Source organism: Pocillopora verrucosa, chromosome 6 (genome assembly GCF_036669915.1).
Source record: "Pocillopora verrucosa isolate sample1 chromosome 6, ASM3666991v2, whole genome shotgun sequence".
Classification (NCBI taxonomy): domain Eukaryota; kingdom Metazoa; phylum Cnidaria; class Anthozoa; order Scleractinia; family Pocilloporidae; genus Pocillopora; species Pocillopora verrucosa.
The window spans coordinates 20,329,282-20,343,914 of NC_089317.1; the positions used below are offsets into that span (position 1 = coordinate 20,329,282).

The 14,633-nt window shown below is 38.4% G+C and overlaps 1 protein-coding gene across 1 annotated transcript; it reads right to left on the bottom strand.

Annotated features, from left to right (window-relative positions):
- Window positions 1-1,978: 1,978 nt before the first annotated feature.
- On the bottom strand, window positions 1,979-7,893 carry LOC131792446 (uncharacterized). Its single transcript, XM_059109813.2, has 2 exons — window positions 7,655-7,893; window positions 1,979-5,056 (listed from the first exon to the last, which is right to left on the bottom strand). Exons 1-2 carry the CDS (start codon window positions 7,728-7,730, stop codon window positions 2,844-2,846), a joined length of 2,289 nt encoding a protein of 762 aa, XP_058965796.2. The 5' UTR covers window positions 7,731-7,893; the 3' UTR covers window positions 1,979-2,843.
- Window positions 7,894-14,633: the final 6,740 nt, after the last annotated feature.

Here is a 14,633-nt window from a genome sequence, read left to right on the forward strand (position 1 = left end):
AACGAACTGTTGACAGAGAAGAGAGAAGTGTTTGAATGTGCCAAGTTTGGCTCGAGTAATTCGAATTCTGACCTTCGACTTTTATCATCTTAACAAAACATCTCTAAATATAATTTTGTCATAGCGAGTGTGTTCTACTCGTACTTCTTATACTTGTTTCAACATCGTTGAAACGCCTAACAACTGCTGAAGAATGCGAAAGAAATTCCAATCGCGAGAGACGGGCTAAGATTGGCGAAATTTGGGCAGACTGGAAAAAGGGTTGCATTTCGGGCCCATTTTTTTTTCCAGCAGGCCTAAAAAGGCTCATCTCTAACAATCGTTAATTACCCTTGTCTATGCTGTGTGACCGTGAAACTTTCCCAACGATCTGCACGTTTAGAGCTCTTGCAATCTTACCGGAATTCTGTCAGAATTCTATTGCCAAAATATGCGGTGACCTCAATAACCATTTTAGCTGACACATGAAATAAGATAAACGGGTTTGTAAATCAGTAACGGTGGATAATAAGCTAACTTGTTATTTCATTATTTCTGTCATGATAGACTTTATAAATAACTGATCAATGACTTATCGGCCACTCTACGCATTGTATGCTAAGGATTAAGCCAATAGTATCGTTACTTGGTTACCATACGTTGCTTTCAAAACAGTGTGAGCAGTTGTCAAATCAAAACGTCTTTGTAAAGTTTTCTGTACGTGAGCAATGTAAGCTATAATTGGTAAAGGTTAAGTTTCATAGCATTAAATTTGCAACGTTGCCTTGTTAATATAGACTCCCTGGCGTTTGTTGGTGAACAATCTCCCAATAAACTTCCGTGCTCATGCAAGCTTGGTCTTTTCGTTTCAGTTGTTATCGCTACAATTGAGTCCTGAACTTCGGGGTAAATGATTTGAGAAGAAAACTTGATAAGAACAAGAATGCTGTCTCTAATAAATAATAACAAATATTTAGATGGTAACTAGAAAATATATCGATATATCTCCCTTGCATAGTATCGAACAGGAAGCAGAATTAGAGATTAGCAACATAGGTTGCCAACTGAAAAAATTTCGGCGATGTATTCCGGTTCGGCGATGTCACGACACATCACAATTTCAAGTTCAGAATATCGAACCACTATTTCCTAATTCAAATTTCCTTATCACTCAACTTGACAATGATGACTGAAGCAATCTATGAAACCTCTTTCATCCCACTATGAGGTCGAATCATTGACCACAAAAAAGAAAAAACAACGTCTCGGGGTTGCTAGAAGCCGATGATAAACAAGTAAACAGTGAATTTTTTTCTTTTGTAAAAATGCTTGGAACATTAACGATCAAAAGCAAGGTGTTTAGGTTGTTTAGTGACGCCAGCCGTCGGCGGATATTAACACTTACTGCAATCTTGAAAATTCTGGATTTAGCGCACGCAATAACTGTTTTGTTATGTCTTTCAATATTTGATATGTGAAGGAAATGTCTTCATAAGTTAAGCCTGCATTAAAATGTGGCAACCAAATCCGTTTTATTTCAACACTCCATTAATTCGATGGGACAGCTACGATTCTGTGTTCCTCTTTTGTCCCGACAATATCTTCTTCAGATTGCTTTTTTTCTAAGCCGTTCTAGTGTTCAACCCCATTTCGCTTTTTCCGCATTTACGAAGTTCAATTCTATGATTAATTTTCGCGGTCGGAAATGCCACTTTCAGGGCAAAAATAGCTTCTGTTATGTGGCTATACTTCAATTAAATCCAATACTCTCTTGTCTGATATGATTTGACCGCTTTACTCGTCAAAATTGTAGAACGGCAGTTGTGAGTATCCCACGTGATGCACCCTAATTTTTAACAGAAGTAATTTTCGTCCCAAAATAAGCTATCAGACCAAACTAGCAATATAGTTCAAAGTCACCAAAGTTGCCTTTTCGTGGTATGTTAGACTGGGTACTTGAGTTTGACAAAAATATCGATGATTTCCTTATAGACTCATAGGTAATTTCATCTTTATTCTCTCTTAAAACATGATTCAAAGACGTGATTTGATGTTGAATTACTAACAGCAGAACTGTTCGTCAGACCCAATTTTTAATTTATAAATCTAAGTTGTAAGCTTGAATTTGCATCCTCTTTAACTCTCAAGAGGATTCGAAAAGAGGATGGGATGCTCTCTCGTTAAAGGACTACTGACTCCACAGAACTATTTATTTACAGAATGAAACTGCGCTAGAAAGTATAGATATCATAATGTTGAGAGTGAAAGATTTCACAAATCTCTGATGTCATTTAAATCGAAAACAGACTCGAAAATGCTGAAGTGTAAACTGTGATGTGAAATTGTTTCAATAAAACTTGATACAATTAGTTGAAAAGAGCACCCAGGTTTCGATTTTCATAGTATGAATTTCAGATGCGACTGATATTCTGCGGCGCTGGTGTTTGTGTGTTTAACTCTGTAACCCCTGAGGGTGACCAGCGTCTGATTTCTCCCTAAGGTATCGCTGCTAAATCAAGCATTACAGTGAAAAGAATGAAGGGAACGATCGCCAACTTAAGATGCTCAAGATTGTTAAACAAATTCTTGCCGGTTTTCTGTTGCGGTATTAAAAATGTATGGACAACAGCGTATCTGTCTATCTGTTTAGTTCAGTTTATGCGAAACCGTCGTCTAAGACTGTTACACTGGGAATGTGTATGATTAAACGATCATTCCCTCCTCGGTGAAGGCAACTAGAGCTAAAAATTTGTAGAAATAGCTTGAGAAAATTCGGCATAGCTATGTTGAGATGGTGTTAATGATAATCATGATGATACTAACGACAAAAATGATGATGATAACAATGAAAGGTATTCAGTGTTTCAAAATGTTATAACTTGTGAGCAGAGGTTTGTGTTTTTGTTCATCCATGGACCTCTCTCTCGATTTGGGTGCATACTCGCCATGTGGGTCATGAATTCTGACTGGCTGTCTTTAAACGTGGCTCCACATTCTTCGCACACGAACATCTTCGAGCGTCTCTCACGGAAACCAAACTTGTGCACTATGCCGTGTACCCGTGTTTGATGTGCCTCCAAAGAGCATCGTTGAGTGAACGACTTGTCACACTGCTCACACTTGAAAGGTTTTATTCCAGTGTGTGTTCTTACATGACGCTTCAGGTCAAACGTGTCATTGAAGCCTTTGTCACAGTAGGAGCAAGTGTAACGCTTATAGAATGAATGTGTTTTAAGGTGGCGGTTGAGAAGACGACGAAGTGGAAACGCACTGTTGCATATTTCACATCTGTGGCTGTTAGTTCCGTTCGGGGATTCCTTTTTCGCATTTTCATGAGCTCCATTTTTCGTCATCCAATAGGAAGGGCTGGAAGCTACAACAGGTAATTTTGGGCGAACACTACCCTGGGATACTCTGGATGGTTCTTTGCTGAGAAGCCAAAACGACGAGGAATACGGAAGAACCTCGTCGTTTGACTTTTCAACAACGTTCATTTTGGCGTCTTGGTGGAGCAGCAAAGAGTCAGATTCTTTCCTTTTCTTTAAGTTGATCGCGTCGTTGCTTGGGCTTACCCGTTCTGGAGATCTGAACGACACAGAAGATAATTTCCCATCTCTAATTTCCACCGGGCTAAAACGTCTGGATAAGTTTGCATTCTGGTGACCAAATGTCACAAGTTTATGCAAATTAACATCTTTGATAGTACTGTGATCTGGTGAACTTCTTGTGTCATCTTTAAAAATCTCTTCTTCTTTCCTTAGATTTCTTTGAAAATCTCGAACGTGATCTTCGTCGTTAGAGAAACTGAGAACAGATTTGTTGTCACACGAATCTTCCTTTATAAGTTTTGGACTAAGGGAGCCCTTTTTGAACCACGCCATTTGGTTTTCAGAATTCAGCTTGGGCTGGAAAGTATTCCTGTCTTCTTCCTTCTGATTAAAGACTGCAGTTTCTTCTTTGGCTTTACAAGAAACTTCTCCTTCTTTCTTTGTTTTAAACGTCCATAATTCAGTTCCCTTGGAGCCATTCGCATCTCCAGTGACATCTTCTTTCGATGCAGTCTTTAAAACGTCAGGAACCCACACAGAACTTGTTACGGCAGCGCTTTGTCCCCATAACGAATACGGATCATGATAATTGAACATTCCCTCTGCCAATCTGCTCGGCACGACGATGTGCCAATCGGTAGGATCTTGGTGGTGTTTAATATTCCTGGGGTTGTGTTCAGATTCCATGCGATTTGTGAGCACTCGGCCTGGCAATTTTCTCGACTGTACTTTCTGTTCCATGTTATCTTTATCATGCACTCTGTTCGACTCCTTTTCCTGTCCGATATTTCTGTCTTTTTCTGGTTTCTGATGTTCCCCCTCACCGTGTTCTCGACTTTTCCTATACTTTTTCCACTTGGCCGCTGGTAGTTGAGATGTTTCGAGAAGCCTATAACTTTGAGGTGACAAGGAGATTTCCCTTTCATTACCCGCAATTTTTCTCTTTCTTGACCAAAGAACTCTTTCAAAAGGGTAAAAATGATGACGGTTCATTTCAACACGTTCTCTGTTCATCCTCGAATCGGGAAAATTGAATTTGGGAAGAGGAAGGCGCGCTCCATCGGTTAGTCCAGATTTCCAAAACTTTGGCGCAGAATCGAGGAGCCAAGGCGGGAAAATTTCACTATTTCTGATTGTTCCTTGTATTTCTGCATGTTTTGGTATCTTTTCGGCGATCTTATTAAGTCTGCGCGCACGTTCTCTGCTTTCTTCATTGGGTGGAGAATGGCCATCTTTGACCGAGTTGCTCGTCAAGACTTGCACTTTTAGAGGCGCACAACATTCCGCCAGAGGATTACCTTGAGTTGGTAAAGATGGGAAGAAAAACATGTGGGGCAATAAAGGCCAATTTTCCGTCAACCTTTCAGCTGGTCTGCCCCTATAAACTGAACTGTTCCTCGCAGCATCTGTCGTGTCTTTAGATGGGTCTTTCATGATGTGGTGTAACGTACTCGGTGTGTCCTCCTCCTGCTTCCCATGATTCAACATGGAGAGCGCTGACGTAGGGGACTCACAAGGCTCTCTTTTGTCTGCAACAAAACATTTTTCCATTAGTTACTAAGGGCCATGTAAGAACATTTTTCCAAAGAGAGGCACGTTTCTCGATAGTCGCGGTAACTTAAGGGGCCACAAGTTATGTCCTAAATTCGAAATCTTGGGATTTCAAGAAGTGTGGTTCAAGACTAGTCCATTCTGTTCAATTTACTAATATATTTTTATTGTTTGAATTTTAAAACTGTTTTTCAAACGATCAAAAGTGTGAGCATTCTAGAAGAAACCGTCGAGAAATTGGCTGAGGAATTGGTCGGGAGGGTCCGAAGTCCTCAGCGCTTTTCAGAAAGCCATTGTTGTCTATATTTGTTTAGGGCGCGTCAACGAAAATGCAACTTTCTCGAGAAATTTTCTTTTTTGAAATCTTGACTTGGCCGCAAACGTTTAGGGACCAAATGCTTTAATAATTGCCCGTCTGATTAATTTACTCTGGTATTTGAACGTGCATGATGTCTTTGTTATTGCTTATCTCAAGTTTTAAGTGAATTGTAATTAAGAGAATGACGCGGCGCTTCTTAAATGTAACGGGGCAGATTAGCTAACAAAAACAACTGACGGCCTGTCAAACGTACATAAATTCTTTCGTGAACAAAATCCCAATTTATTATATCTGTTGACTTCGAGGATGAATTATTAATGAAAACACTGTAAAACGCGTTATCCCCTAGGCAGGTGTGCGCTTCCTATCAGAATGATATGTGAATAGAAATTGAGCGTTGTCAAATCGAAACGAAAATGTAAATTTGGGTTGAATTGTTGTTAGCAAAATTACGCCCGAAATGCTGACATATCGACATAACAACTTCAGAAATAAAGCGGATTATTTCAAGGAAAGACGCGAAGTTTTCGCGAATTTAGTCGACAGGGCGGAACGTGTTATCTCAAATATATACTGTATATGGCTCTTTTAAACATTTTAAACATTTAACTTTCAGAAATGATTCAATTGAAACTGAACGGTTTGTGATCAGTAAGTGCAAGAAACGGAAATTACTAAACGTTGTTTAGTTTAAGAGTGCTGTGTGCTTTTGCTGGTCAAACAAAACGCTGTCATGTCGCTGCCCGAACCAGCTGTAGAAGTCTGGCAAGCTTTTCGTGTTTATGTAGCAATTTCGTGACATCTTGGGTAATTTTGAGCAGAAGTTTTTCCCGTAGACCTGCCCCTCTGACCCCAATTTGGCTAAATCTTGTATGTCAGAGATAACCCCTCAGAAAACAAGGTTCCTAAAGGATTAATTCTCCCGCCCGTTTGCTTTGTATAACAAAACACGCGATAGTTTTGCGGATGGATGATTTTCAGTTATAATTCAACTGCTCGCCACCTACAGGACAAAATACAAACGTTACATCACTTAGATTTACGCGCAAGTTTGCTGATATGAAATTCCCAATAAATTTAAACACTTCAGGCAATTGTTTTTAATTGCAGTTCAAAATTTCATCGTGTTCCAAATGATAATTCATTGTGGCGAGACTAAGTTTCCGGTTCAAGTCTCTGCAAAGAAAATGAAATTGCTCATTTAGTGTAAATTACGGTTTTCGAGTGGAACAAAAAGAAGACAGGCTTTCGTTTGATTTGTTTCGTTTTGAAGCCTTTAGAAGACGCGTGCAACATCCGTGAGCAAACAAAGCGAACCTTGAGATGTCAATAGCAATTTCCATTAACTTTTCTATGTAACCATCTTTATTTCGCATTTGAATATGAAAGCCCATTGAAAAGAACTATTAAGTTTCGTTTGTCAATTAACTCGAAGAAAGGATTTCCAATTTTCACTTTTGTCCCGATCATTTACAAAGGATTGCAATCCGTCGACCCGATCGTTCTGAGACAACTCTTGATCGAAGTGATTTTACAATTCCTCCCAAAGCAATTTACGTGCAGTGTAAAATACCGCAAAATTGAAAAAAAAAAAATTCGTGACGATCCGCGGTTGATGCCACCACTAGCGCAGAATAAAATGTGAGCCCCTGGGGCGGCAATTCAGTTGTGTTCTTTGGCGAGCGCTTGCCTTTTGTTCCATCCACAGAATACAAAAAGCCCGTGTTAGCACAACCTGTTAAGGACTTGTAGCGCGCTTCAGTAATGATTGGATTCCACCGTGCCCTTGAAATAATTATGACGAGAACGAGATTTCCGTGACTTTGGAGTGTCTTCAGCGATTAAAATCGAAAGAGCTTGAATATTTGTGGTAGAAAATCTCTAGGTATTGACTAATACGAGACAAAGAAGAAGAAAAACATGTCGCTATTGTCCAAAGTGGAATCTTTCGTGACCCTTTTGCCCTCGAGGAAAAACAAGACCTCGGCATGCGTATTTTAGAAAACATCTCGTTGCGTAAAAAAAGATTGCGGATAGAAATGTTGATACGATTAAATAATCGGTCAGCAAATACTCCCCGCTTTGAGTACAAGAAATCGGTCGCAACAAACAAATTTATAACGGTGTAACAAAAAAATCCACAAGCAAAATTGCAACTTACCACCATCGATTTCTCAGTTCAGTTTACTAAAGGAAACTAGGATCATTCGAAACCCGCTATCACGGTAAGGAAAATATATTTATATGCTTTACTTACCAGAACACGAGAGATTACTCTCTCCGACTTCGTCGAGTCGGCGCTTCGCCTTTTTCACAAGGAAGGACTTTGGCATGGCAATATTACAAGGAACTTCAAGGAAGAAACCAACCAAAAAACCGAGACAACGAAAGCTAGTTCGAACCTGACAAGTTGAATCACGTTAAAATTCAAAACTGATGAAATTTCAGCCCGAAAAATCAATGAGGGGTTTTATGCGACACGTGCTAGTCTGTGCGATGGTGCGGACCATTTGAAACCGTTAGAGGTGCGAAGTGAATTTATAGCTCATTCGCTTTAAGGTAGCGTTCAGTAGGTCATGTGATACGGATTACGGCCAATTACCCTGATATCATGGTATCTTTTGATTACGTCTTTTGTTCGCTCTTAGCACGAACAATGTTCCAAGAAGTCAACAAACACAATACACAATACGCGTCCCTTTGAGGGCCTTTATACTGGTGTTGTCATTTAATTTGGCAGTTCAATTGGGCACTTGTTACGAGCTGTAAATAGCAATTTTATTTTTAGAGGAAGTGATTTGAGGCAACGAGGCGAGAAAAAGTTTTCGCGGCTGCATTTAACATGGAACCCAAATTGGCGTCTTTTCAATCGAAAACAGCAATCCTTTAAACACTGTCACAACCTGTTGGTAACACGTTTTGTACCAAATACAGTTAATTCCACTTAAAAGTAAGTCGGACCACGATTTTATTTTTCTCCATGTGATGATAAACAGAGAATCCATGATGTCTTGGTTTGCCATTCAAAACAAGATCTGAGACCTATATATGACGATTTTCCGCAATGTGATTTGCGTCAATTCGCCCACTCGATCGGACCAGCAAAGAAGCTTGCCACTAAATATAGACTGCGCGTGTAAATTTAGTTTGGCGGCCGTGAATAATACCATTATACCCTCGCGTCAGAAAGAACTTAGTTTAGAAACGGCTTAACTCCACGGGTATTGAAAGCTCGATGTTGTTTTCGAAACTGAGCAAAGAAAACACGGGTATCAGTTTATGGCTGTTGTTATAACAAAACGTTCATAGGAAGTTTTTAATATTGATTGTACTCAGCACCAAACACTATTAAGCAAAACGAAATTTTTACATGTAAATTAGGTAGAAATTCAATTTGCAGCGATCAGCAATTATACCACAAAAAATAACAAAGTCATACGAAACTGCCAGCGTGTAAAACCGCTTAGGATTTCACCTGAAGCGCGAAAATCGATCGAGAAAAATTATATGCTGTCATTTTTTAGTCACTAAATCAGCTACCGATATTGTTTTCTACGCGTATACAATTTAAAAACAGTATCACAAATCCAGACATTCTCAATTAAAGTTTTACACTATTTAAGATCACAGATATATTTAACAGTTCGAAAGTGATGCTTGCAATTATTTCCAAGAGAGGAGGGCAAGGACATCATTTTGGGATTAAATTAACCGCTTCATATTAACGTGGAAGATTCAGCTTTGATCGAAGGAAAGCGCTTTCAAACTGTCACATAGGCTCGAGCTAAGTTAAAAGGTAGTCGATGAGCGCTCTCTCTCATTTGAGTCAGGTTTTGCTATTAACATAGTTTGTCGTAAATCAATTTACATATGAAGGAATACTTCATTGGTAAGTAATTCGATTCGATCAATAAAATAAAATTGACAAGTAATGTTATGATTTATCGAAACAATAAGAGCAGAAATGGCCCAAGGCGACAGTTACAGGAAGTGATAGCGTTCAAGATGTCCGGATGAAAAATTCTATTTTTTCCTTTAATATCCTTTTTTTGTTGTCCTTCAAGACACTATAACTGATATTCGTCGAAAAAGCAGAACATAACAATTCATCATGTTTTTTAATTCCTAATTTTCCCTCTCTCTAATAAAGCACTCAAAGCTATGTTGAGAACCCTAGGATTTATAGAGCTTGATAATCTTAATTTTCTTGGATCTCCATCAGAAAATTGCATTGATTGCGAGTCAAAGAGTGCTCAAATTTAGCACTAAAAACACGAGTGGTACCTAAATGGAGCGCATCTTCAAGGAATAACTGTTTAGGTCGCAAACTGCAACAAATCGATGCAGAGATAACTTTATTTCTCTTTCGCAGCCTAAGTTAACAAACTAGTACATACGCTCTGAATCCTTGAGTTAATATTGTCTTAGAAATGAGCTGGCCGAAATATGTTTCTCCAGAAATCATAATCGTTACTCGAAATATGAATTTTTTCCGTATGGCTTAATTAGGAAGATAATGTAAGATTTGTGCGCACTTGAAATATGAGTTTAAGCACACCCTTTAGACACGTTTGTAAAAGCAGGTTATTTGCATGTTTAATGGTTGCATGTTCTTTCCCTGTCGCTTGATGGTTAAGCTTCAAACTGAGTTTGGATCCTCAGCGGGACATCACAAGTTTTCTTTGTTCCAGTCTTGTGACAAATTCATTGAACTTTGAACTCATCTATCTATGAACTGGTCTAAAATCGTATACATAGAATTCAACGCCATATGGTTTTTGCATTCGTCTTTCAACGACTTTAGCCGTGAAATAAAATTCGAAAATAGTTACCAAAAATATGCTTTTCTCATTGGAAAATGGCAAAGAACAATCATAGGCAACTGCAAATGAACAGTGAAAACGTTGTTCATGCATAAATTTAAGGTACGCGGATACATATTTGTTAGTTTTAAAATAGCCGGTGCAAGACGCAAGTATGTTGATATTTAGTCTGCATGTTCGAGAGCTTTCAAGTGTGGTTAAAAAATAGCGACGTATGTGTGTTAGGATAAACTCACGTCATTTTTTCCTCTTTGAACAACTTAAATGATCACCGGGTGACGTCAAATCTTGTGTGCTGTGCCGGCGCCGTGTATCAAACAGTGCACCGTGCAACAGTGTTTCGCGGAGCCTGGGAAAGAGTGAAATTTTTCGTGAATACGGATGCAGAGGTTGCAGGGAAAATGGAAGGCGAACGCTGTGATAATCGATTGTGGCTAAACGCGCCCATCCTGCGAGGAGGAAAAAGAAGAAGCAGAATTTATCACAGAGAGGAAATTGGAGAATTGTTGGTCATGTAACAGTTCGCAAAAATACTTTCTTTCAATGAGTACGTTCTGTGTCCTTTTTGTTTCTTTCCCTCAAGTATCTTTTTCTGAATAGACAGGGACATGATTCTCGTAACACCTTCGTACCAAAAGTTACTAAGGAATGCGAAGAGTATTCTGCGAAGGTTAGACACTAATGGATATAGTGAACAAGCAGAAATAATCACTGCTTGAGTTTATCTAACACAAATAATCACTGCTTTTATCTAGCACCTGTAGATACCTAATATCGGTTCGATCAAGACTGAATCTGTTGTCAGTAGATGTCAGTGTATTATTGGTACACAAATTCTAATTTCTTTCTTTATATTTTAATTTCTCGTCACAAATGTGAATCATATAACATGACTTTAAGTATCTGGTGTCCAAAATTTATGTGGAAGAAAAGAGATCTGTTTTATTTGATCGATGATTAAAGATATCAAACTGTTGGATTGTAAATCTTGAAGTGATTAAATTCAGTTTTACTGAGAAGCTCTTAAGTTCATGAAGTTCTGTTATGCTGTGTAAGATAGAAAGTTGGCTAGTGTCCAAGTTTGAAAAGAAACCGTCTTCTATGTGACAATTCATAACCAGCCATCGAGTACAATTGCTCGTTTCTGACTCTCACTTGATATACATAGAACTTTCTAACCTAAAAGGTACAAGAATTACCCTTCTTGAGTGTATACTGATTCGCCAATAAAGCTTTCACCGAATATTACTCACCGGTTTGTATAAGAATATGTTAAATTTTCACATAGATATTAGTGCTTTCATTTTAACAGCTAATAAAATAATGTCAAAAGGCATTTTTGCTGTACTGATTGCTGAGTATTAACTAGGGAAGAAATTTGACATGTGCAGGCGACAATTTTTGGTAACAATTTAATGTCAACTTTTCAAGTCAAAATGTATCCTCATTAGGATGTTTTACAACACAACACTTTATGACATGTTCAGTTTGATGTGACATTAGGCATAGTATGACCAGTTTCCTTTTTAAGGAGTATCTTGAACTCGAAAAAAATTATTTACACTTCCTGAGTTATATTCCTGTGTGCTCATCGATTTTTTTAGTTTCCCGTTCTCGTTGATCTTTACAGAAATATCGGCACAGATTATAACATTAAATCTAACGTAAGTTACACCTCCTGTACAACAATGGTTCATTTCCTTTCAATATATCCTTCCGTTCTTAAGCCAGGCGGGTAGGGTGGAGATGTCCCATATTTGATGAGCAAAACTGAAATACAACTGATTCAAATCTTTACAAAATCGAGTGGAATACAGCCCTCAGGCAAAGGTTTACATGACTAACAAGATAGATTCGAATTTTCAGTATAGTATTTCCTTGGTACACACTTCGTTGAGACCATTATAAATATTGAAGGAAATGTTGTTTTGGATCAAGGAAAATGAGACTGTGATAGAGAAAAAACCCAGTCAACAACTTCCTTTCCGCGCTGTTGTGACAACATAACTCAAGGAACTGGCAAATATAGAGCAACGAACATCTTTTTCTCTGGGACTCTTGCAACGAAACACCTATTTCTAGCATTGGTACAGGGGAGACAGAAAGAGATTCACCTTTGTCAGTCTCACTTTAGTGGCAAAAATTGTCGTTATTCTTCCGCGGTGTAAGCGATGACTGGACTGCCTCCCCGCCATCTTGAATTTTGACTCCTGAAGAATCCTGGGTTCGAGGCAGGGTGTGTGAAAAAGGGAAAGCACTCGTTGTATTCAAAAAGAAAAACCGTAACCAAAACAAAGTTGATGATGGCAATATTGGCAATATTAATGACGTAACTATATCGGTGTTTTTCAAATGGTTGCAGATACTCGTACATGTTATACGTTCCCTATATATATATACATATATATATATCTTCCGTTTGTTTCTAATCTTTCCGAAGATACGTACCAGAGTCACTGAAACCGGCGACGTATACCATTCCAGAAATACTTCGAAAAACTTGACCCAGCAAATTGACGAGTTGAAGTTGTTTAAAAAAAAATGATCTGTCTATCATGAAACGACCGAAATGCGCAGATATTTGGTTTCAGCTGCGTTGTGTTCCGATAAGTTGTCCGAGACCTTGACTTGTTATGAAAAAAAATCAATCACACGCGCGTGAACTCACTTAAATGTAAGATAAAGTTTAAGTGTTCGCTGTGAAAAGGCAATACTGTATTTGACATTGGCACTTTGTATTTTCTTTACTTTGCGAGACACATCGACTAGGGCGAATATTTTAAAATTATCGAAACATTATGAGCTGCTCACCAGAGGTAAGACTGAAACCGACGATAATAGCAAGACTCGTGCAAACCCCTTGGAGCCTTAAGATGCTTTCCTACAGCCTTTTATACGTTGCAGCAATGTAAAACAACTAGGAACGATGATTTTCAATTTGCAAAAGAAGGACGAATTAACATCGATAATTCCTCTCTTTAAAAAATGTGTCATCTGAGCTCTGTACTAACGGTGGGTAATAAAATAAGTTGAATAACTAATGGTAGCTTTGACGTGATAAAACAAACAGGCGCCTTGAAAAGTAGTTGATATTTTTTTCAGTGATTGGCCATTGTTATATTTCAAGGGTTTTAAAAGAAAAGACGTCGGCGTTGGGATGAATCTCAGATTTTAAAATTAGTGTCACGAGAACAGGAAGATGCAGATACAAGTATCGAAACAGTTAACGATGGTGATTAAACCAGAAGATTAAAAGACAAACTGCAATACACGAAAACGATAGAGATGTTTCCATGACAAAAAAGCCCTGATGTACTCTACTCACTCATAATTCTGTGATCCCATAAAATTTTTCAAAGACTTAGGCTTTGGTCACGAAGGTAATTAGGAACTTGAATGATATTGGGCTCTTAAAATACCTAGTGCTTTACGACCTGTATCTGAACCTTTCTAAATTTGTTCCTTGCCGATTATTCGACCTAAACGGATTTAAAAAATGATGATGGTTTAAAAATAAACTGCATATTGTTTATTGCGGTGTATAAGGTTAAAAATTTGTACGTAAGCGGTTTTTAAGATGATTTTAAAGACTGTACGTAAGCAAAAAAGACTCTTGCTGATATGAATATGAACTATGACGTCATACCGTTGCGTCGTAGCATGTCAAGCTTACGTACTGTGAGACAAGGAGTCCGTAGGAATGCTGTTTGTTTATGTCCAGTGGTATTTTCGCGTCTGGTTCTTTCTGTTGTTTAAATCAGTGTCTTAATCTGTTTATGTGATGCATCGCAGTTTGACCTAAGGATTTTCGAGAAAAGAGTCGAGGAGAACTATTGGACAATCGACCTGTAGCCATGTTTGATGAATCAGAGAGTGAGCCGACTGTATCAATCTCTCTAGAGAATCTCCAGTCCTACAAGGAAATAGAGAACTGGTGTAACCTTGGCCTCTTATCGGGAAAAGCAATAATTCTAATTTGATTAAGTTTTAGCAGGAGATTTGCATGCACAATATCCTTACACATTTTTTGATAAATAATGTTTTCCAAGACCTGATTCGAACAAAGAAGAACAACAACATCTCATTACGGCCTTATTGTCTGATTTCCCGCGCCCTCAATAAACTGAGAATGGCACAGTCTGCTTCGTCGCGTTGGATTTTTGTCAGATGGGAGGGGAGGGGGGGTTGGGAATTGAGGTTCCTGTGCATTATATTTTTGCCCCAGTTCTGCAACAGTCGATCAAAAGAATAGCTGGACTAACACCAGACTTGCCAAAAAGTAAAGAATAATAAATAAAAGTAATTTACGTTTCGTTCATTTTGGTGTAGTTTGAATGACAGCGGCAAGATTTCACAACTGATTAAACAATTTTGACATGTGTTTTTCTAACGCAATTTTGCGTTGTAGAATCA

Coding starts and splice junctions, on each gene's coding strand:
- LOC131792446 (XM_059109813.2), bottom strand. CDS start 7,730: ATGCCAAAGTCCTTCCTTGTGAAAAAGGCGAAGCGCCGACTCGACGAA. Junction 5,057..7,654: donor GAGTAATCTCTCGTGTTCTG/GTAAGTAAAGCA, acceptor GTTTTGTTGCAG/ACAAAAGAGAGCCTTGTGAG.